At 28.7% G+C, this 22,345-nt stretch overlaps 2 protein-coding genes and 1 pseudogene across 3 annotated transcripts in view; 1 reads left to right on the forward strand and 2 right to left on the reverse strand.

Moving 5' to 3' along the window:
* The first annotated feature begins 3,504 nt into the window (after nucleotides 1-3,504).
* LOC112683028 (atrial natriuretic peptide-converting enzyme) overlaps nucleotides 3,505-22,345 on the forward strand; it is a 197,684-nt gene continuing 178,843 nt past the window's right edge. For both annotated transcript variants that reach the window (XM_025553868.1, XM_025553869.1), the window contains exons 1-3: nucleotides 3,505-3,622; nucleotides 12,040-12,129; nucleotides 12,698-12,806. In XM_025553868.1, the coding sequence (XP_025409653.1) occupies nucleotides 12,062-12,129; nucleotides 12,698-12,806 (177 nt within the window). In that variant the 5' untranslated portion in view covers nucleotides 3,505-3,622; nucleotides 12,040-12,061. The remainder of the gene's footprint in view (nucleotides 3,623-12,039; nucleotides 12,130-12,697; nucleotides 12,807-22,345) is intronic.
* On the reverse strand, nucleotides 10,334-10,794 carry LOC112682980 (tigger transposable element-derived protein 6-like). Its single transcript, XM_025553779.1, has 2 exons — nucleotides 10,668-10,794; nucleotides 10,334-10,590 (listed from the first exon to the last, which is right to left on the reverse strand). The coding sequence occupies exons 1-2, from the start codon at nucleotides 10,792-10,794 to the stop codon at nucleotides 10,334-10,336; spliced, it is 384 nt and encodes a 127-aa protein (XP_025409564.1).
* On the reverse strand, nucleotides 10,947-11,486 carry LOC112682981 (annotated as a pseudogene).

Below are 22,345 nucleotides of genomic sequence, written 5' to 3' on the forward strand. Positions count from 1 at the left end.
CACAGCGAACTCGTTAAAAAGTAGTGGGATACTGATCCAGATAATATTAGATAATAATCAATATTAAATTATAACGTTGTGTATGATGTGCACGCCGTGTGAAAATATTTTGTCATCATGAACGTAGCAGAATTGCCTATATGGAGTGCCGTGTTATGATTTTAAATGTATTGTGATGAAGGACTGGAACCTATAGGTTTTTTCGGTTCCGGTTTCGATTTCGGTTTTTTAAAAGGGTAAGGGTTCCAAAACCGATTAATTTTGGTTTATTCTGATTATTATAGATTTATTAAAAAATAACACGAAATTATTTATTTATTCTTATTTAAATTGTAATTGTTTCATTTCATGAAAATAGAAGGTATTATGAATAGTTAAAAAAAATAATTACAAATATATTAAATATATATATATTACATCAGCCTATTATATTTCTTTGAGTTAGGTTAAGTTATTTTATTCCAACTCATAGTAAGAATTTGTAAAATATTTTGTAATATTGTGAAATATCTAAATTTTAATTAGGAACCAAAGTTAATACTGGCTTCTATTTTTGTTACAAATTTGTACAAACATTAATTATATTTAAAATTTTAATAGACAAGATAGATGATATTTAATATCATATATGAGTATATTATTCTCATTATAAATTGTATTGTATTAATAAACATACAATAATAATAATAATAATAATAATAATAATATTACAAATTTATTTATTATATGCATTACACTATTACAGTTTACAACACAAAATAATAAAAACATAAAAAGATTTGATTTTTATTTTTCTGAAACGACAAATAGACAAACAAAATAGTCATTACTATTGTTTTACTAATCTAAATAACTGACCTAAATTAACCCTTTTATAATTAAGGTTACGTTTACGATTACGGTTTTTAATTTCTTGTTCCGGTTTCAGTTACGGTTCCTAAATTTTAAAGGTTAATGGGTTCTAGTATCGGTTCTTTTCGGTTACTGCTCCTTGCTTGTCATGCTCATCTCTCGCTATTTATACCATGTGATTTATATGTATTTAATATTTTTTTGGTACAATTATTATATTATATACATTACTACATATTTCATTTTTGTAATTAATCTCAGCGCATAAATCTGAATTTTAATTAAAGTTTTCGTTAACTGTTAATCCTTCCAGGTATAAAATCAATATGGGGTACCGAACACAAGAAAAATCACTACAGTTTTACAACTGTTTTATTAGTAAGCAGTATTAAAAGGCATTACATTATAATAAAAAAAAAACTACATAAAACATTTGTCGATATAATTGAATACGTTAAATCATTTTTTTCCAAATATGATTGAAAAAAATCGATAAAGGTTATCTAACATTATGTTATAATCATGTTTATCTATAATATGTAAATCAGATAGGACAGACTAAAAAGAGTTTTTCGGTGATGGATGTTAAAACGGTACTTTATACTCGTAGTTGTGATGATTACTGATAGTAAAAATGATTGCTGATGTATTACGATAATTACTATTATGATAATTATATATATATATATATATATTTATCAAGATAATAGTTACAATGATGGTGTTAGAACGCCGATACTAAAATATCAAAGTTATAATGTAATATACTATATTTATTGGTAAATTATGAATTTTCGAAAATTTCACGGATAATTTTAACGACACAGTGATCACAAAGATCAATAATTGGACTTTACGGGTGCAAAATTTTAAAATTCCAGAAATCTCTAAAAGTTCCTCTAAAAATCCATAAACGCATAATTATTTGTGCACACAAAAATCAAACGGAACGTCTTTTTCGAGTTGAAAACAATGTCGTTCCGTTTTCCTGTTTTCACGAAAGGAGGATTAACTATCGAAATCGTATCGATATTTTAGGACACACTGATGGATATAAACGTCGTTGGTTATCGTTATGGTTCCCCGTCCAAGTGCAAAACAATAATTATATTTGAATGTAATCACATTACACCGAGCTAACCATGTATTTGGCTCCGGTCAGATGATATGGCGATGAGATACAACATTATGATTAAAATATTGCTACTCACACACACATATATATATATATATATATACGTATATAGAACGTAGCAAAACATGGATTGAAGAACAAACAACAAAAATAATAAATTGATCATGCGGACAAAGCGTTTAATGGACGGAGAATATCCGATTAGAAAAGGAAATTTTGGTTGAAATAATGGATGAAGAACCAGGGTTACGACGAGAACAATAGTATCTGGCGAATTATTCGTATAGTTAAAGGTGTAATAAACGGGAACGAAAAGCATTTCTAAGTTATGGTGTCAAATACGAAATGCTGGTGGTCACAACTATTCATGCAAGAAAAAGACGTTGTACACTATTGTATTTTTTTTTTTTTTTTTTTTGTTTTTAATATTTGTAAGTTACAATTTTACAATAAAAAAAACAAAAAAAGTGATATATGTATTTTCTAGTTTAAATTAATTTTTGTTTTTTCATTGACGTTTATCAATTTTAGTGTGTAATTGGTAATACGATTTATTATTCGTTCTAAAATACCAATGTGTACGTTAATTTAACTATCACAAATTCTGTATACATCTATATCCCTTATAATGAACAGAATATTTGATAATATATTTTTTAAACAAAACGTTTGTATCAAATGTATATCTTAAATCCATTCTAATGAACTATCTGAAGAATATTAAAGGGATTTGTAAACAAATGTATAAGATGAAAGAAAATTTAAAACAAAATAAGGTCGTGATTCTTAAAAAACAAATAATTGAACGGTAAATAAATAACGTAATATTTTAGAACAGAACGTGACCCGGTAAGTTGTAAGTGAAAATTATTAAAATCACGATACGTATATAACTTGATTACTTGACTGTACAACTTTGACTTAAAATTTCGTAACCGAGGGTTAACGACCTCTCAATACATCTTTCTTGTATATCATATTTGTACGGTAATTTAAATAACGCCGGAGGATAAGAAGAGAAAGCACGGAAATTGGTGAACAGTTTTTTTTTTCACCCACGTACCACTGGAAAGAGCTACGCTGCGTAAATCGAAATGGGCAAGTTTCTACACATTAAGTTATAGAAAATAAATTGCCGTGTGTATGTGTGTGTGTATGTGTGTGTGTGTGTGTGTGTGTGTGCGTGTGCAAGATCGTGCAAGGGTGACTGCCGTGCGGTAAAAGGCGAGCGCGCACGGCGGCCACTGTTAAAACATCATCCCCCCCAACACCGGTGGGCACGATACGACCGTATGGGGTAGGACCGATATTCGGGGGCGAGAGAGCTATTACGCACGCGCTCTGCCGCTTCCATCGCCGCCGCAACCTTCCTCCGGGCGATACTTATTGCGCCCTGATCACGCCGCCGCCGCCGAGTCCGTGACGTCTAACGGGGTGAAGAAGGGGAAAAAAACGGTCTACTACTCGCGAGCGCGTCGCCCGTACACGGTCAAGCGGCGAACCAGTGCACTGTCATCCCGCGCGGTGTGTAGTGTTTATCGCGCGCGTGGTCTCCACTCTGCTGCTGCTCAAACACGCAGTTTCCGATCCACCGGTCGTCGTCGTCATCATCATCTGAGCGCTCTCTCCGATCGGGTATGTATACGGTAACCTCTTCGACGAACGGAAACGTTACGTCATGTGGATTACGGTTCTCGGGGTTCAGGGCTGGAGGGAAAAACACCGAAAAAACGTTTAAATTAATTTTATTAGGGCAAAAAAAAAAAACTACACCTTTTCCCTACAGATATCGACGACGGTACAAGTGTACAAAAGACCAGGAAAGTTGTTCAGTTACACGTTGTTTTCGGACGAATTTTTATTTTTGTCCCCCTCCCTCCCCGTTTTACCGGTCAAATCTGTTGCGGATAGTTTTTATAAATCGTTTATCCCCCTTTTTTCGTTGTATTATCTATGTATACCGCTCACCGTATCGTAAACAAAACGTTAGATATGTAGTGATATGGTATATTATATCTACGTTATGCCGGATCAGCAATGTCAAAATATAAACAACTTACAAACGGAGGAATCAAAACCAGTGTCTATGTAGGATAGTTTTCGAATAATTTTTCTGCGGATCTTCCTCAAAAATTTCAATCAGTCATACTAGTTATACCACAGGTTTTCAGAATAAAGTGTGGCATGATATTTGGAATTATTTCGTCCTGCAATTCCTGCGCTTTAGAGTTTGGACATTTATTCGTGGTTTGATCGTGCGCAAAATATTTTATTTATTCGGTTATACTGTACGTGAAACTTTAAATCTGACTGACGCAGTTTAACCGAACTTGGACATAAGTACTAACGCGTTTGAAGTATTCAAAAAAAAAAAAAAAAAAAATCAACCCAAAATACAGAATACATAAATAGTTAAGGGAAAATGTAATACACGTGTACAAGTAGCAACAATTATCACCTATGTGTTTAACGGAATAAAATTATCTTACCCAAGGAAGTTTGATTTGCCGGAAAATTTGTGATAAATTTTTCATTTAACTGCGTTATCGCAGCATGCTGCATAATATATGTGTTTTGTTATACACACATATATATCCATGTTTGGATATAATCCAACAATCGTGAAGCACACGTGTTCTTCGGCGTTTTTGTAAATGATAAAAATCGTAATTTGTATGCTCATAATATATGCTCGATTGCACACAATGAGAAATCGGTTAACAATATGCACTTGACATTGAATAAAATGCGGCGCGGGAGCCAAGAGGTGTGTAAAGTAAGTACACTCATCGGTTGGTGTAGTTATGGAAAAAAAGTGCACTACGTATAAATTGCTATTTTATCGGTCGTACGAGCTCGTAAAATGTACAACAGTAGATGATCTAACTTGTGAACAATAGCGTAGTTTTACTATATTTTTTTCCTGCCACAACCACACCGGTAAACCGTTCGAAGAGCCGACTGTCAATAACTTCGAGTTGTATACTTTCCAAGATTTTTGTGTTTTTACCAAGATACTGCAATGGTCGTTCACGTAAAGCCGGACTATGCCTACACCCATGTGTCAGGTTTTGAGGAGGGTGGTAATTTTCCGAGGTATAAAAATATACATTGTCCACAAGTATTTATGATGTAATTGCGTGAATAAATAATAAGTACAGTTTTCTTTTTCAAACATTAGTCTTGTGAGTTTTTAATAAATACTTTACAAGTTTAACTTGTTAGACAACTGCACCGTTTTAAATGTATGCAATGCAAAATATTGTAATGATTTAAAAATGGGATAATTAATATATTAAATTGTGGAGAAGTACTTATATGTTTTTTTTAAATCATTACTTATCATATTATATATTTTTAATATTACCTCTCCGATGATTGTGTCGGTCTGTCTTTTGACAACTGTAGTTGACTCTTCAGGTATGGAATAAGGTGACCAATTTATATTTTAAAATGACAATAACTTTCCTTTTTAACTCACTTATATTAATTTTTTTTAAATTAATTATACACACATTAATACACTTATTTTAAACTTTTACGGAACGTTTTACAATTAATTATATCCTTCTGCATAGACGATCTGCGTAGTCTTTTACACTCGCCTTTGATCGTCTATACAAAAGAATAACAAGAACGCATCTCACTTGTGTTTGAAAATGTTGCTCCTTATATTTAATGTCATCTGTGTGTGTACGTGTGTGTGTGTTTACGTGTGTGTGTGTGTGTGTGTGTGTGTGTCATATTTTATCTTTAGTACTTATATCTTATTCTTATACTTAATGTGCACTGATTATTATAATTATTTAATTGTACATTCAATTTTTTTTTTTCTCACTTCTGACGACCTACGAAATCATTTTTCTCGTTATATGATATACAGGAAAAAAGTAGGTACAAATTATGTGAAATAAGTTGTTCTGATAATATCAAATAAAACAATGTTTAAGTAATATTATACTATACAAATATATTACTGTTTTTCATTTATCTAAAATTTAGATTCTAAATGAATGTCATTTTTCATACGGGCCAAAGATATTACATATTTTGAGTATAGTTCTTCAGTGTTTATTTGTTATTCATACTCCAACGGTTGACCTACGTGATAATTTTATTAGGAAAAAATTACAATTGTATATATTTTTTTTTTTTTTATCACACGTAACCACCCTGCCACTGTTTTCGTTCGATCATTATTTGTAAATCAACGGGGTATTATGGAATGGACATGAACTATAAGTGTATACCAAGACCTGGTCGTAAAAATTCCATGTTAGCTTAAATTTATATTTTAAAAACCCTGTAGTTATCGGCGTGCTGCGCGGTCTCTGTTATCCATGTGGCTAATGCTGCAGATATGAAACTATCATTATTACTTTCCTTGCACTTATTTTTTCTCGTGTGCACCGCTATCATTTAATTCTTATCGTTATTTACAGTATTTTATAAAATTGCCGTATATTATTTCTATACATGCAACTAAACTCGCAAAGCAAATAATAATGAATTCCTAAGTATAAGAACCGTTTGATCAAAATATGACAAAAATGAGAACAGTACTATTATTATTATAATTTACCTTATGTATAATTTATGGAAATTCTTTGAAAAGTTTTCGTGTACCACTAATAAATTATCGTACGCATTTCAGAGACGATTAAAAACTAAAGCAAAAGCTTTCAGACTGGTGAAAATGGCACTTTCGAATAATTCTATATAAAATAACGCTTTAAATTTAGTGAAAAGAAAGGATCAAGATAAGCTATATATGTGTAAATTACACTTAAATAAACTAATCAATGATATATGTATATAGATATATAACTGAACATTAAACTTACATTATATAGCTCATAAACCGATCAAGTATTAAAATTTGAGTTAATGTATAATAATTATATTCAGTAGAAAATCTAATCAATTACATTAAGAATAGTGACCCTAAAATATTATTAGATTAATATATGTATTTAGTAGACTTTATGATCATGAAATCTGGGTTTGATAGTATAAAAATATTTTGTGCATTTCTACTATTTTATTTATGCAGCAGTTCGGCCGTAAGGTTCTTCGTGAAAACATTTCCATCGCGTTGTATTTTTTTCGTCCCGTTATTACTGTGTGCACATAAACTATTATTATAAAAAATATTTACTATTATTTCAAATTAAAAACATCATTATGATAAACAACGTTCAGCAAACTGGTGTAGCTTCACCGCATACACCAAAATCCACAACAAAATATTTGTCAATCTGATCAATGTTATGCAATCAAAATTACTAATAATTAAAAATCTACATTTATCAAGACTATCCATTCGCTACTGATAACTCTATTAAACAATCTCGAGGACAATCCTGTAAACTCACCTAAAACAAATCGCTAAATGGGGTGTTCACCTCCACCTATTTTTATCAAAAACACTTCAAATTACTTCGTTTTCAATACGGTCTTAACCAATATTATCAACTTCCCGAAGGTCATCGCTATCGAACCTCATTGTACAACCTGCAGGTTATTTAATTTTTAATAAAATTAATGACCTCACAAAAGAAACTAATTCTAGTTTTCATTGTTTTCATTAATCCCCCTCCCATTATCTTCACACAAGATTCATCAATAAAAACATACGCTTTCTTACACTAAACAAAAACATTGTCAACAATCTAACCCAGGTAGGACACTTTAGTTAAGATATATAAAAAGTTCTCTCAATTTATTCTTTTTGGATATTTAATACAGGACAATAACAAGGCAACTTCGCATCATCCCTAAGGAGACAATATATTTTTCTAGTCAAAACGAAACAAAAAAGAAAATCATTTTGATTAAGAACAAATTTTTTTATTTGACAATTATTAATAAAATAATATACTGTTGTGGTTTTAAGAGACAAAAAAATTAAATTTTATAAAAAAAGAAAAAGCGTCTACGTAAAGAAAAGAAAACGGTCCATGATTACTATATAACCGAAATAATGAACCATGAAAATATTTTTTTGTAAGCACTGATCTTGCGGTATTATAACACATTAGGCCAATACATCCATATTGATACATCGTTCGCCGCAATAGGTTATTTTATATTTTATTAATATATTCCGATACACCACATATTCCCGATTCCGTTCATCGTCATCCATGTAGTAATACAGTATATACACGTTACATGCACACATAATAGTTAAATATAATACTTATATAAACAATAACTCATTAACAGATTAAAATTAATTATCATTATTTTTACTATCTTTTGAAAACGGATCATTTTAGTGTCTCGAACATTTTCCTAAGGACAACGGGACGAAAATGTTAAAAGCGGAACAATCCCGTTCAAAACGAGACGTATAGTCACCTTATGACTAATATGATTTGGCATGATTCATGCCACTACTCAATTGTATCGATTTAAAAACCACATAAGAAGATACGTGGACGTACACAATGTCACAATTTTCAATTCTATGGACACACGTAGAATAATTGCCACTACAAACATAGATGCGTTAAATGTGGTGAAAACTACTTCACTAATGAGTATTCCAAAGACCACCACATTCCCACAAAATATGCTTATTGCATCAAGGACCAAACTGCTAACTTCAAAGAATGCGCAGTTTACAAAACAGCTTTCTTAAAACCGTTCTAGGAGTTTCTTTAATCAAGGGTCCTGTTTCTAATACCCATTCGTAAACCAAATCTTACACAGAAGCCACCAAAAATCCAAACTCACACATGAAATATTAATCACAAATACTCTTTCAAGTTGTGTATAAAATGTAAATTAATTAATTTGCTCCCTTATCTTCTTCCTCTCCTGCGTTTTAAAAACAATTACTACAAATTATTTCATAATCATCGTTGACCAGACAAATCTTATTAAAATGAGTGCATTACAATTTTATGAATTGATACTTTAATCTATAACAATTATTATTTATTATTATATCTTACATTATTTTATATTTTTTATAATAATATTTAAATATATTTATAACTAATCAATTACGATACAACACAACAAACAACATTTTATAGTGTAAAATATGAACAATTGTTATTTTGATTAGCACGTGAGATTCTGATACATTTAAATATACTAGCAAAAAAAAAATAAAAAAAAATTTGCAGAATTTTGATTTCCACTGAGTACTATTTAAATTTGGTGTTTAAAATTGATTAAACATTATATAACTACGAGCACATTTCATCAATTACGTGGTAGTTTTCAATGGCCGGTTAATTTTTACTATATTAAATAGGCATATTATATATAAATGTATTATATTATAATGTATTCGTAAACAAAATTTAAACCATTGAATAAGAGGTAAGAAAAAATTGCACCAATCTCACAGTTACATTGCTTTTACCTATTATTCGCTTACTGCGTTAAATATTCGTATTTACGTATAATAATAAGAAATATTAGGTATATGTTTATTGAACCTATTGTAATATTACTATATAACATGTTTCATATAACCAATTCGTTTTTTAATAATTTTATTTTAAATTCTGAGGTTTTTAAGTAAATATAAATACATTTTCATCATTTTATTACATACGTATGCAAAATAATATTTCTAAATACTCTCACTCGTTTCAATCAAAAATGTTTGGACGCTTTTGATGGAAATTCTGCACTAACTTTTCTGTTCGTGCATATACAAATAGTATGATATAGTAAATATTAAAAAAAAACATTTTCATCAAGATGGTATTATATCAACATTTCATACATTTTTGCAATGTATAACATATTTTTTGATACTTCTGTTCATATTTTATGATTTATATAAGTGTTTGCGTAACAGAGTTTATTGTTGCTTAAGTACTACGATTCACGGTACTTTTGATTACATTATTTGAAATTTAATTTACAGATCCTTTGAAGTACTTCTAATAGGAGGTTTCTTCATTCTGTATTATATGCGTGTATATATTATTTCATATATTAAGCAGACTGTTATGATTTTAACAGATTACAGTAAAACCTGTCTTATGCGGAATTGCACGGGACCAATAAAAATTTCCGTTTTAGGCAGGTTTCCTTATAACTGAATAAAACGGAAAATTCCGTACTATACAGTTACGATATACTGCACGATTAAAGTTGTAACATTTTCCGGTCAATAGCAAAAATAAAAATATTAAAATTTAATAAATATCATAGGCTACAATAAATTTTAATTTTTAGTAAATAATTATAATAACAAGTATATTAATTAAATATTTCAAAATAATGATAAATTAAAATTTTAAAAACATTTAGAAGGTACTAATAAAATAATATAATATAATAAAATAAAAAAAAAGTAGGTCGGTTATAGTACAATTATAAATTCCAAAACTCGTATAATGTTTTTTGTCTGGTTTTTTCTGTAGCAATTCTGTATTCTGTAGATAATTCAGATAGTACTGATATTTTATCGACATTAGCAATAAGTGATTGCATCAGAAGTCGGCGATAATACAACTTAACACAGTAAATAATACCTTGATCCATAGGCTGTGTAATGGAAGTTGTATTGGGAGGGAACCAGGCTAATTTTATGTTTGATAAATCGAGTTTTGAATGACATACGGCATTATCTAAAAAAATAATGATATGTTTATTTTTTTTTTTAACATTTTACTGTTAAATTTTATTAACCAATCTTCCATAATACTTCCAGTCATCCAAGCCTTTTTGTTAGAGTACCACGAAACTGGCAATTTTTCTACATCAATAGTTTTGAAACATCGAGGCTTTGCTGCTTTTCCTATTACTAATGGTTTTTCCATTTCACCGGCCATGTTTCTACAAAGAAGAAATGTTATTCTTTCTTTTGAAAGTTTACCACCTTTACATTGTTCCCCTTTTAATTTCAATGTTTTTGAAGGAATAGCGCGAAAAAATAAGCCTGTTTCATGGCAGTTATAGATACAATCACTATTATAATCTTTTATCAGCTCACATCAACATTGACATCATTAGATTCTTCACATACTTGATTCCATGAAATATTATGTATTTTTCTAAAACATTCCAACCAACCGTTGGTACCTTTAAAATCGGTGTTCCCCAATTTAATCGTGATGTCCTTGGATTTTTCCTGAAGCATTGGACCACTAATTGGAATGTTCTTAGATCTAGCTTTAACAAACCATTTCCAAACTGCTTAACAAATTTCATCATTAACAGTCTTCTTTAAACTTCGTTTGCTTTTTCCATTTCCTAATAAGATAAATGAATATGACTTAAATAAAATGTAATTAATAATTTAATTTTTTCATATGAACTTACCTTTTAACCATTCTTCTCTATTTTTAATTTTGTTTTTAATTATGTTATAAATTTGCGTTTTCCCGCATTTAAAAGTATTCATTAATGATTTAACACTATTTCCTTTTTCACTTTCTTCGATTACTTTTATTTTTTCATTTAAACTTAAACAAATTTTAGACATTGTGAGAACAAGTAGGTACGACGATACGAAACGACAGGTGAACTTCGATTACGCCACTACGGTGACAATAATAAACGCTAATTTATAGAATCAAGATAAAATTTAGTTATCTATCAATACGTATTAATCACTTACCTTAATAATTGTTTAGTAGCAAAATAAATGTGGGCATCAAAAATATTTTTGTTCATTTTATGATGTGTTTTTCCATTTGTTAAAGGTTTATATGATTTACGAGACCAAAAAATAGCTTTCCGTTTCACGTTAAACAGGTTCCGTTTTATCAAGGGTTTAATCCTATGTTAAACTATAGAAATCTGCCAGGACCATAAAAAAATTCCGCACAGAACAGGATTCCGTCTTATCAAGGGTTCGCATAAGATAGGTTTTACTGTACTTAAAAAAAAAAAAGAAAATTATATGAAAAAAAAAAATCACTGAACCGAAGACGTGAAGCTCTTGAAGTAAAACCCATCGTGCATATTTTGATCTAAATAATTATCCAATTAAATTATTAATCCGGAAATAATCGTTACTTAAGTTACTTGTATTATTAAAACTTTAAGTTATGAATATTTAATTTTGATTGCAGTGTATATTTGTACTCGGATTCCATGGCGTCCTCTAGTAAACAACCGGAAATTCCACCACGAAGACGTAGCTCGACTACTTCACCAAACAAGTAAAATATATATTTTATTGTTTTCAAATATCGCGTTACATTATAAATAAGCATTAAACAGTACACACTCGTTAAAAAATGGACATCATTTTTTTCATAATATTAAAATTATTTACGTTATTGCACTAGGATTATATTAATTATTTTTTCATCAACTATTTAATAAATATAAGATAATATTGTATTGATCTTTTAATTCCGAATGGTTTTTAAAATTTTATATTATACCAGAGTTCATATATATATATTATATAGATTTTATATCAAAGAGTGAAACATTTAACAAGGTTGTTAAGATTATTGATTGTTTGTGATAATAATTAAATATTGTAGTTACGCTAATGAGGTTTTTCTTTGCATAACTTATTACAGCAACATCGGTGTATTCGTGATGTTTTTTACATTTAGTTTTAATCAGGAATCTTATATTATGTTATTCATAATTTCTTGATAAACTGATATCAAAATAATTAAACCGAAAAATTGTAGCGCTTTGGTTATAAAACAGCGTATATACGTACCATAATATAATTACAAACACATAAGTCATTAATTTGTTTTCCGTTAGGATTATCAATCAAAATTCTGCTGAAGATTCTCAACCTAATTCGCCTTTGTTCCTGTCCCGGAGACATTCATCTTGTATCGATGACACCATAGAAAACGAGAACTATACCGTAAGTAATATTGCAATATCGTACTCGTATGATTTCTGTAAAAATTTGTTATATTAATTTATAATTGGCTATATACGTGTATAAGTCGTTTTTGAAATCGATATTATTGTTGTTGTCAATATATTCACTCATGTTTTGCACTTATCATCGTAAAAAAAAAAAATGTACTGTGAATGTTCTTAGTGGAAATTAAATATTCTTAACAGAATTAATTCTTAACAGAATCTTAATTTCTTAACAGAAATTAAATATTCAAGCGTTTAATGTAGCTTATTTATTTACATCAGTCGTAAATTCCACGATATCGCATGAAACTTAGTGGCTTACAAGCATATTTTTGGCTAGTTATAGGATTAAATACTATATTTTGGTTGAAATCACAGTAAAAACAATTTTTTTCGTTGTATTAAATAATAAATATATATGTATTAACGAGATAATTAAAAGGAAAATATTATTATATATTATTTCTGATTATATATTAATTTTTTGCTGACGCAAGAGCGACGGAAAACCAATAATCCAATAATTTATAATACAGTGTTCCGTTTTCATGATGAAACTCGGATCGGTATGAACGGAAAATTTCCAAAATTTATAATTATTGGTGGTTTATGATAACATGTGTAAAAAATATACCATCTCTGGGTTGTATTGTTGGTTAGGTTAGTATAGTATTTATATTTACATTCATATTAGGACTGTTAGTTGAAATACTATAGAACTCGGAAAGAACTAAATGCATTTCAAGTTTTCCTGCACAATTAAATTTCATTTTTTATCGTCATTGTTCGAAAATAATTTTTAAAAAATCTTATTTTCAGACTTATTAATTTCATATTACAGCATTTTGCTTGAATTCATGCAGAGAATATTCCATTCACGGCATTTGCTCTACAGATTTATCGTTCTAACCATGACTACAGTCGCATCCATATTTGGTTATGACCCTCTTGTCGTTTGCAATCACTAGTCATTTATTTTTTCCGTAAACTTTTGTTAGACAGCATCGACTCAACCATTTTATTATATAATATAAAATAGGATTCACTCCAAAGTCCCTGTTTGCGTGACCAGAAGTAATGCACCTTTTCATATCCAATTATCTGCCTAAAACTTTCTCTTGACATTCTATCTCAACATTCATCTCTTGAAACTTATCAATGAGGATCTCTTTGCAAAATAAAAATACAAATTCAAAAATATTGCTTAACGTAAAAATGAATGGAAATTTTACATTTATTGTTCTTATCTTTCTCCCAAGTGTATGTAATGAACTCAAGTTCGAGTAATAGGAATTATGGAGTTCTTCATCAGTAACAATATGTATACATTTTGAGAGAAAAATCAAAATATAATAAAATATGTGGCTAACGAAAAAAATGTGTAGAAATTGTGATATTTCGCGAAACAAATTATTCGTATATTATTCTTAGAAAATGTTGTATTATGTTCAGAAGAAAAAAAATCCCTCTTTGTTTTTTTAAGTATTTTATTTTACTACTAACATTTTCGTTATTTTATACGTTACGTAGTTTCTTCATTTTTATACTCAAACAATAAAATCGTTGTTGAACCTTCATGTTAAAAATAAAAACTTTTTAATTCAGGTAGCACAATTTTTGTGGATTATTTAAATTCTATGTTTGTTGCTTGAATACTGAAATCATTAGAAGTTTATGGATATCATTTAAAAATACTTCTATGACCCACAATAAGTTGATCGGTTCTTAGTATTTACTAGTGATACGGGAATAATATTGATGTGCGGTCTTTGTTTATATTTACGTATCTTAAAATAAGTCACGAATATCTTAAACTATTTTGTTTTTATTAAAATTAAGAAATTATTTAGCAATGATAACCTTATTTGTCATAATAATCATTCGTTTTATACACTGATCGCTTTTGAACCAAACCCAGATTGTGTAATCCTTGCAACTGACATTTATAGATGTTTTTTAAATAGCAAATTCTACGTCTGAATGGCTCATTATATTTATTAGAGCGAAAACTGGATCATATTATTTTAAATATTTTAATAATATGTGCATCGAAATTACAGTTTATTTTGATATAAAATTATTAATATAAATGTTTTTTGAAGCACTTCGATCTGCATTATATGCGTGATTATCCCGGCAAGTGTGTCTATCTGATCTGTAATTTTTCTTAAGTAATTTCTTATCGGTTATTACAGATTAATGTGATTTACGACTTACTATTAATATGATTATCTATGTTCTTCTATATACAGACAACAATAAGATTTAGTATAAAAATAATGAAAATCAAAAAAAAAAAAAAAAATTTATGATAGTAATACGACATAACATTTATTTACGTTTATACATCTCAGAATTACTCATTCAAAACTATGAAATTAAAATAAACCTTTTATTCATTTTTCCATATTTATATTATATAATTATATAATTAACTAATCAAAAATATACCATAAACAAGCAGATTATCTTACGATTTCTTATTTTTTCTTCTTTCTAAATACGGTAATAGAACTTCGATTAAAGTAGGGTTATTTAATTTTTCTTTAATTGAATAATTTCCTACTAAGTAAATATTTTAGATTTTTTTTTACCCCCTCCCATCGAAGAAAAGGAATACATTATTACGTTTAGTTACAGATGTTACAGCAATAGAATAAGCTACCGTGAGGAATTATTTTTTTTAATTTTTTTTTTGTACTTTACTGCATAAGCTTTGAAGACACCACCTCGAATTTACAATTATTTATTCAAATAGTTAAATGAAATGCATTTTTATAATGGTTTCTCTTGAATTAAACGCATTTTTTATTTTTAAAGTTATAGTTCCAAATATAGCTCTTTTGATTACGTATTTTTTCTTTTGCCTTTTATAGTTTTAAATTAGAATAATATTATTTAATTTGGCGTTTAAAATTTAAATACGAATACAATAATTATATTTAATTATTATATACATTTTACAGCATAATTGCCTGATGTATAAATTTTAACTTTTTAGTAAATAATTAAAAAACGGACATAAGTACTAATACATTTCGTGCGATAATATCATTATGATAACTGATATTCTGTACAATTATCAAAGATAATTATACTATGATGATTCAGCTTGTATTACAGTGTTCAAATAATTTTTCGGGAGGGAGCGTGTTTACGGCAATGATTTCAACAGGTAATTTTCATGTCATTAACAACAGTGATTGTTTTACGATTAGTTACAGTGAATTTCTGTTTTATAATACAAGTATCATAAACATTTTCAAATATTTTAACGAAATACAGTTTATTTATTAAAACAAATAAAATAATAATCAATAAAGCTATATATAATGCTGCTTTAAGTTATTAATAACTTTTAGAAGAGCAATGATTTTTATGTTCGTTTTTATTAATGATTACCAATGAATTTAATACACGGGCAATTATATTAACGACTTTTACATAACTTTACACAAATTTATTGATTTTTTTTCTAATGTAAAGGTTTTCGAATATAAAAATTTAAATGTACATAATAATAAATATATACTTTGCTATAATGTTTATGACAAAGATATAAAACAAAAAAAAAATAAGTATATATTAACCGTGTATGATTTAAAATTATCCTGACTAGAAACCACACTTTTTTCGTGGGATACATACTTTCATAATTATTATACAAAAATTTACGTGATTTTGTTTGATACATATTAATAATATAACCATGTTAATATTCAATCGTACATCAATACTTAATTTACGTGCATATACAAAACATTCGCTTACGGTTGATTGGTAAAAAAAAAAAGAAATTAGTTTTAAACCCCGTTCATTTCGATGTTATACTAGTGCATAAATTACTACATTTATGGGTATGTTTCTATGTGCATACTATCAAAAGTGATTTATTATCAATCCCGTTGTTTATTAGAAATTCAAAACGGTATTCGGAAACTTTATTCTACTAATCACGTTTGCACATACAGATACACACATTGTATAGTATACCTATATCAGGAGTGGCAAATCCGTGGCTCAATCGTTATACGGCCCACAAGATTTATCACACTTATATGTTTATTTTTGTAAAGAAAATGTCCTTTGTCATAAATTCACAATTTTATTAAGTTCATAATAATGTCATACAAGGATAATAAAATAAAAACGTTCCATTATTAATATTAATTTAAAAATCCAAATTATAATAATTTCAATTAAAGTGTGTAAAATAAATAAGAAAACTAATGAATAATTTTAACAGTCGTTTTACTAATTTAGACGACACGTACTTAATAAACAAAACCTACGATAGAAAAATTAAAATTATGAGAAAATATTAAAACGGCCGTCGTTTATAATGACTATATTAATATTACAAAGAGTCTAAAAACCGGTTTTGGTGATATTGAAATAATTGTTTACATAATTAAGTACAAAAAATAACTGAACTACTTAAGTCACTAGATACGGGATACGTATAATAATAAGACGTAATGTATTATAATTTTTAGGCATAGTGATAAACTTTCCTGGTATGCTTTAGTATCTGAGAGAAGCAAGGATACAAAGTGTTGATTTAAAAACGGTTTTTTTTTAAAACACTTTTTTTTTCTTTTAAACCACGCTTTAGGTAATACGTACTTCTACAGCGAGAGAGGCTTAATTAATTTAATTAGAATTTATTCCGATTATAATGCATTAAAATTATTGGAAAAAAATACATTTAACTATTACAAAAAAATTCTGATAACTTGCCCGGGCAGAATATTTCGATCAAGCCAGTTATATTGTCTTTTACGGTTTTTACGGTGCTTTTATGACAAGTATTGATTGATATCAAACATTTTAAATATTCGACTGAGAAGTTTATCACATAATATTTAAAGTCAAAAACAAACGACGTGTATGTCTGCACTGTAGTTTGTTCTTGTGTGTTATGCAGCCCATATAACACCGTTTACGAGAAAAATATTTTCAATTTATTTTTGTCTAGTCATTAGTGCGTGTAGGCTAACGTGCCGAGAGGCGATTAGAAATGTTTGTATATGATGACCAGTGTTGACACTATCTAGACAAAATTATATAAAAGATAATCTAGATAACATAGAAATTATCTATTATTATTTATCTATATAATATCTATTATTATAACTATTATTCGATATATTAATCTTTTCATTTTTTATTATGTTATATTTTACTATTTTAAATTATATTATATTATTGTTATCTTTACAAATATATTGTGAATTGAACTTTTGTCCGTATAAATAAATAAATAAATAAATCCAGAAAATCTTATATTGTATTTATTTTTTGTCGATAGATAATTGATATTAAATTTAGAAAACTGGTGGTTTATTATTTTATTATAATTTAATTTTAGGTTTTGTTAAAAATAATTTCATTATTTTATTTACTCATTCTTGTCTACATTAAATTCATAATCGTATTGATCATAGAATACTAAATGGAATAATGTGAACTATGACAGGGTCACAGAATAGCAATTACTCGTAATTTAATTAAAATTAATATTATTTATATTCGATAACAATCTATGTTCTTCAATCGACTATTGAAAAAAAATATTAATCAAATTAACTAGAAAATTAAATTCGTTGAAAGAGACGATCGGATTTTGTCGACCGGCACGTATTTTGTTTCCAACTGTGTATACTATAGATATGTATATGCTATGACCATTGTATTCTTATTCTTATTTCTTTACTAAAATTATTATTTCGAGGAAAAGAACAAATAGAAGATGTAACAGTTATTACTTAGCTCATAAGATTTACCTATTCACTTGTAAGAACATTTTAATTTTCTACATTCTATCGAATCTTAAAGCATCAAATTTAACAGATGTTTTCGATAAAGTTAATGAACCAAATCTATCTTTTCCTGGTAAAAGTACTAATATTTTACTATATTATTTCCCTAAATACTTCAAACATTTAATCAGTAATTGTCTTCTTGTTCAAATACATTTAATGATTGGTGCACCAAAATTGATACGAGTTTACATAATTTTTTAATTTTAATTTTAATCATTTAATCATTTTAATCGTGTTAAGGAGCATTTATTAAAAACCTTAGATTCAAGTGTAATAACAGATCATACGGTCTCCAATGTAACAATTTTAATCTAAATATTTGGTAAATTTAAATAAAAATTATAAATTCAAATGGGCAAACATACAATTTTCTTTATTTTTAAAATATAATTATTTCCTATGGACTGAAAAAGAAGAATTAATTTATACGAGTATTATAGAATACTCCACCCTTGAAATCAAATTTCATGAAAAAAAAAAAAAAAAAAAAACAATTGAATTTCGATTAAAATGACAGCCAGAGTATACATTTGTTTCAAAGCGGCTTTATTTATATCGATTCCTTATGCTTCGACATAAATCTATTTTCACAACTCAAAATAATAAAAAATATTCTTAGATCGAGCATTTTACAAAAAATTTTAGAAATAAACTTGCGCATCGCTGCTTTCAACATCACACCAGAGATTAATGTACTATACAAAAATATACAAGTCACATTATTTTTCAACATATTTTTACAGTCTTATAGTTCTTTATATAGTTATATATTGAATAACATACTAACTATACATTTTAATAATGTATCTACGTAAATTATTGCGTGTAATTTTGTCAAAGAGTTAAGAAAAATAAATACCGATCTTAAAAAATGCTTGGAACACAGGGCCCTCCCCCATAGGCTTGAGAGATCTACATCAAGGGGGCCCGTGATGGAAAAAAATCGAAAAGTACCGGGGTACAACAGAGATGTATTTAGAGTTTGATCACCACAGGTAAAGCTTTATTGACACCCATACACACGTTTGATATGATTTTTAAAGAAAGATAATCTAGGGACTTTACGTGGTCTACTTTTCATAACATAACTCGTATTATGAAAATAAAAATTTGAAAATCGATGCCCCTCGCTCGGTCCTAAATACGTCTCCGGTGTATAATACATTCACATGACATCGGTGGTCGCCCGAAGTGATCGGTTAATGGGTTGTTTCAGTCGTCCCTCGAAAACGCACCGTCTACGCACACGTAAACACGCGCGCAACACGAACGTGCACGTGCTCACGTGCTTCGTTACGGTGTACGATGCCGAATGCGCGAGCGCGCGGAACCAGTGTTGGAAATGTATCGCGTCCGTCATCGTTTCCGCGCAAACATTTCCGTAGTCGTACATCGTCCGCGCGATCTTCGCGCTCGCAAGTCCCGCGGTCCGGGTTGGCGTAAACCAGGTCAGCGGCTACGCGCGATCAAACGGTTATTGCCGTTCGCGGATCGATTACAACAAACACGTGTTATTGTTTTACGGTCAGGCGAACGCATCGTTTGATAAGAAGTCGACTGCACGGACTTCGCCGTACTTCTGTCCCGTTGTGCACACGCGTACGCGCACGTGCTTACATGTATACGAACAACGACGAAAACCCTTTGCTGTTTGTAAGATTTCGGATTCTCGTGTTTTTTAGCGCTTTGAATGGTGTGAAAAAAAAAAAAAACAATTTTACTGTTACATCAGTACAATTCCTCTTGGCGCCGGAATCGTTTTTATGACTTGAAGTTATGAGTACCTAGTGCCCGTTAAAATTGACAAATGTTCCTACTCCGCTGTTTTCAACATTTTGAACTGTATGTCGTTCAAATAGACTTATGTTTTCATATATTGTTTTATTTTTCTTATTTTTATTGTTATACGTATTTGTAGTGAACCTCTATCAATACAATCGAACTTGGTTAACTCGAAGTTGAAGTGACTGGAAAAATAGTTCGATTTATCCAAATAAAATTTCAATACATGTATTTTATTAGAACGGTACAATATATTAATTCCTATGTATTTATTACAATGTGGTATGAGAAATTTTTATTTTGTATATGTTATGTATAATTTTAGAAAAGGCATGACAAAAATTAGGTTAGAAAACTATTTAAAAAATGGTATATATTTTGGTTTGAGTTTTGCTGTTGATCGCAACATTTGCAGTGAATCGTTATATATTATTTAAAACTTCGAATAGTTCATCACTGACCTATGGTTTATTTTAGATGAATCGCCTCAGTTCATTATAATGTATCTGCACATGCATATACAATATACTCGTACATAAGTACACGAGGAAAATGTTATGTTTTTTTAATATTATAAAACTTGGAACTTAAAGTTATTCACGAAAATATTCGAGTTAAACAAGATTTCTTCGCATTGTTTATATAAGGAATTCTAGGGATGGAGGAAAAAGTTCGAGTTTGACTGTAGTTTGTTTACAAAATGCTGTTTATTAATTAAGCAATTTTATAGTCTTTGTTAAAATAATTATATAGTATATTTGTTTAACTCATTTATATACTAACGATTTTTCCACTTTAAAAATCAATTTATTTTTTATTCATACAAATGTTTTGGGCATGAAAGTTTAATGTTAAATTTATATACACATTAATGTGTATTTATGTTAAATTTGAGAACAATTGATTATATTTAAATATTTTTTTATATTGTTTCAAACAATGTTCATAAATGAACATCCAGCTCTTTTGTACTAAACAGTACAAAATAAATTCTAATATATTTATTTTTGAGGAATACCTATTGTGTATTCTTAACTGTTTTCCAAAATTACGTTATTTTTAATGGATACTTTTTGAACTTTATTTTTTTTTTAAAACACCGTATTTATTATTATGCTTCTCCGTAAGAAGTTACAAAATTAACGAATTCAAATACTTTGAAAAATAATTTTTAATTTATAAATTGCAAATAATTATTTTTGGTGATAAAATTTGATTATTAGTTCTTCATCAGCTGCAGTATGTTCATTTATAGTATAGGTTTTAAGTTTGTGCCATTTCATTAAACCTAAACGGATCATTTTAAGTGTTCAATGTTTAATTATGTCGTTTTGAATCGCAGAAAATAAACCACCTTCTGAAACATATAAAGATTACGGTTCTTTTATAATTTTTCCAATTTTACTTAGCAAATTCATTCGTTCCTCTTTTGTTTTACAAGTTAATTCGTTTAAAATTCGATTATATTTCGATATTATTTTTCATTTGAATGTACTATTCGTAGACGGTGGCTCACCACGCGCTCAAATCGTAATACCCGCAGTTAAATTCGCAGTATACATAAAAATTGAACCGTTAGTGTAACAATATGTATTCGCACATGAGTGAGTTGCAAGACGGAGAACTAAGAGGTGCATAATAATCGATCGTACAGTATACGCGTATTACACTAAAATATATACATTAAATTTTATATGGTTGTCGAAACAAAAACCCTGTAAATGCATGATATCATAACAAAAACAAGAACAGTTGTTACAATGTAATATAATTCGAGTATAATATTCGTGGAAAATTTAGATCTCCTACTGCTGACTTCTCCACCTCTGGATAAAATAATGATGTAATACGCTATCGGATCTTAAGGCCAGTACGGATATTTGATTTCCATGTATTACAGGAACTAAAACGAAAATTATTGTATTTT

Source organism: Sipha flava, unplaced genomic scaffold, assembly GCF_003268045.1.
Source record: "Sipha flava isolate LNK unplaced genomic scaffold, YSA_version1 217_pilon_pilon, whole genome shotgun sequence".
NCBI lineage: Eukaryota > Metazoa > Arthropoda > Insecta > Hemiptera > Aphididae > Sipha > Sipha flava.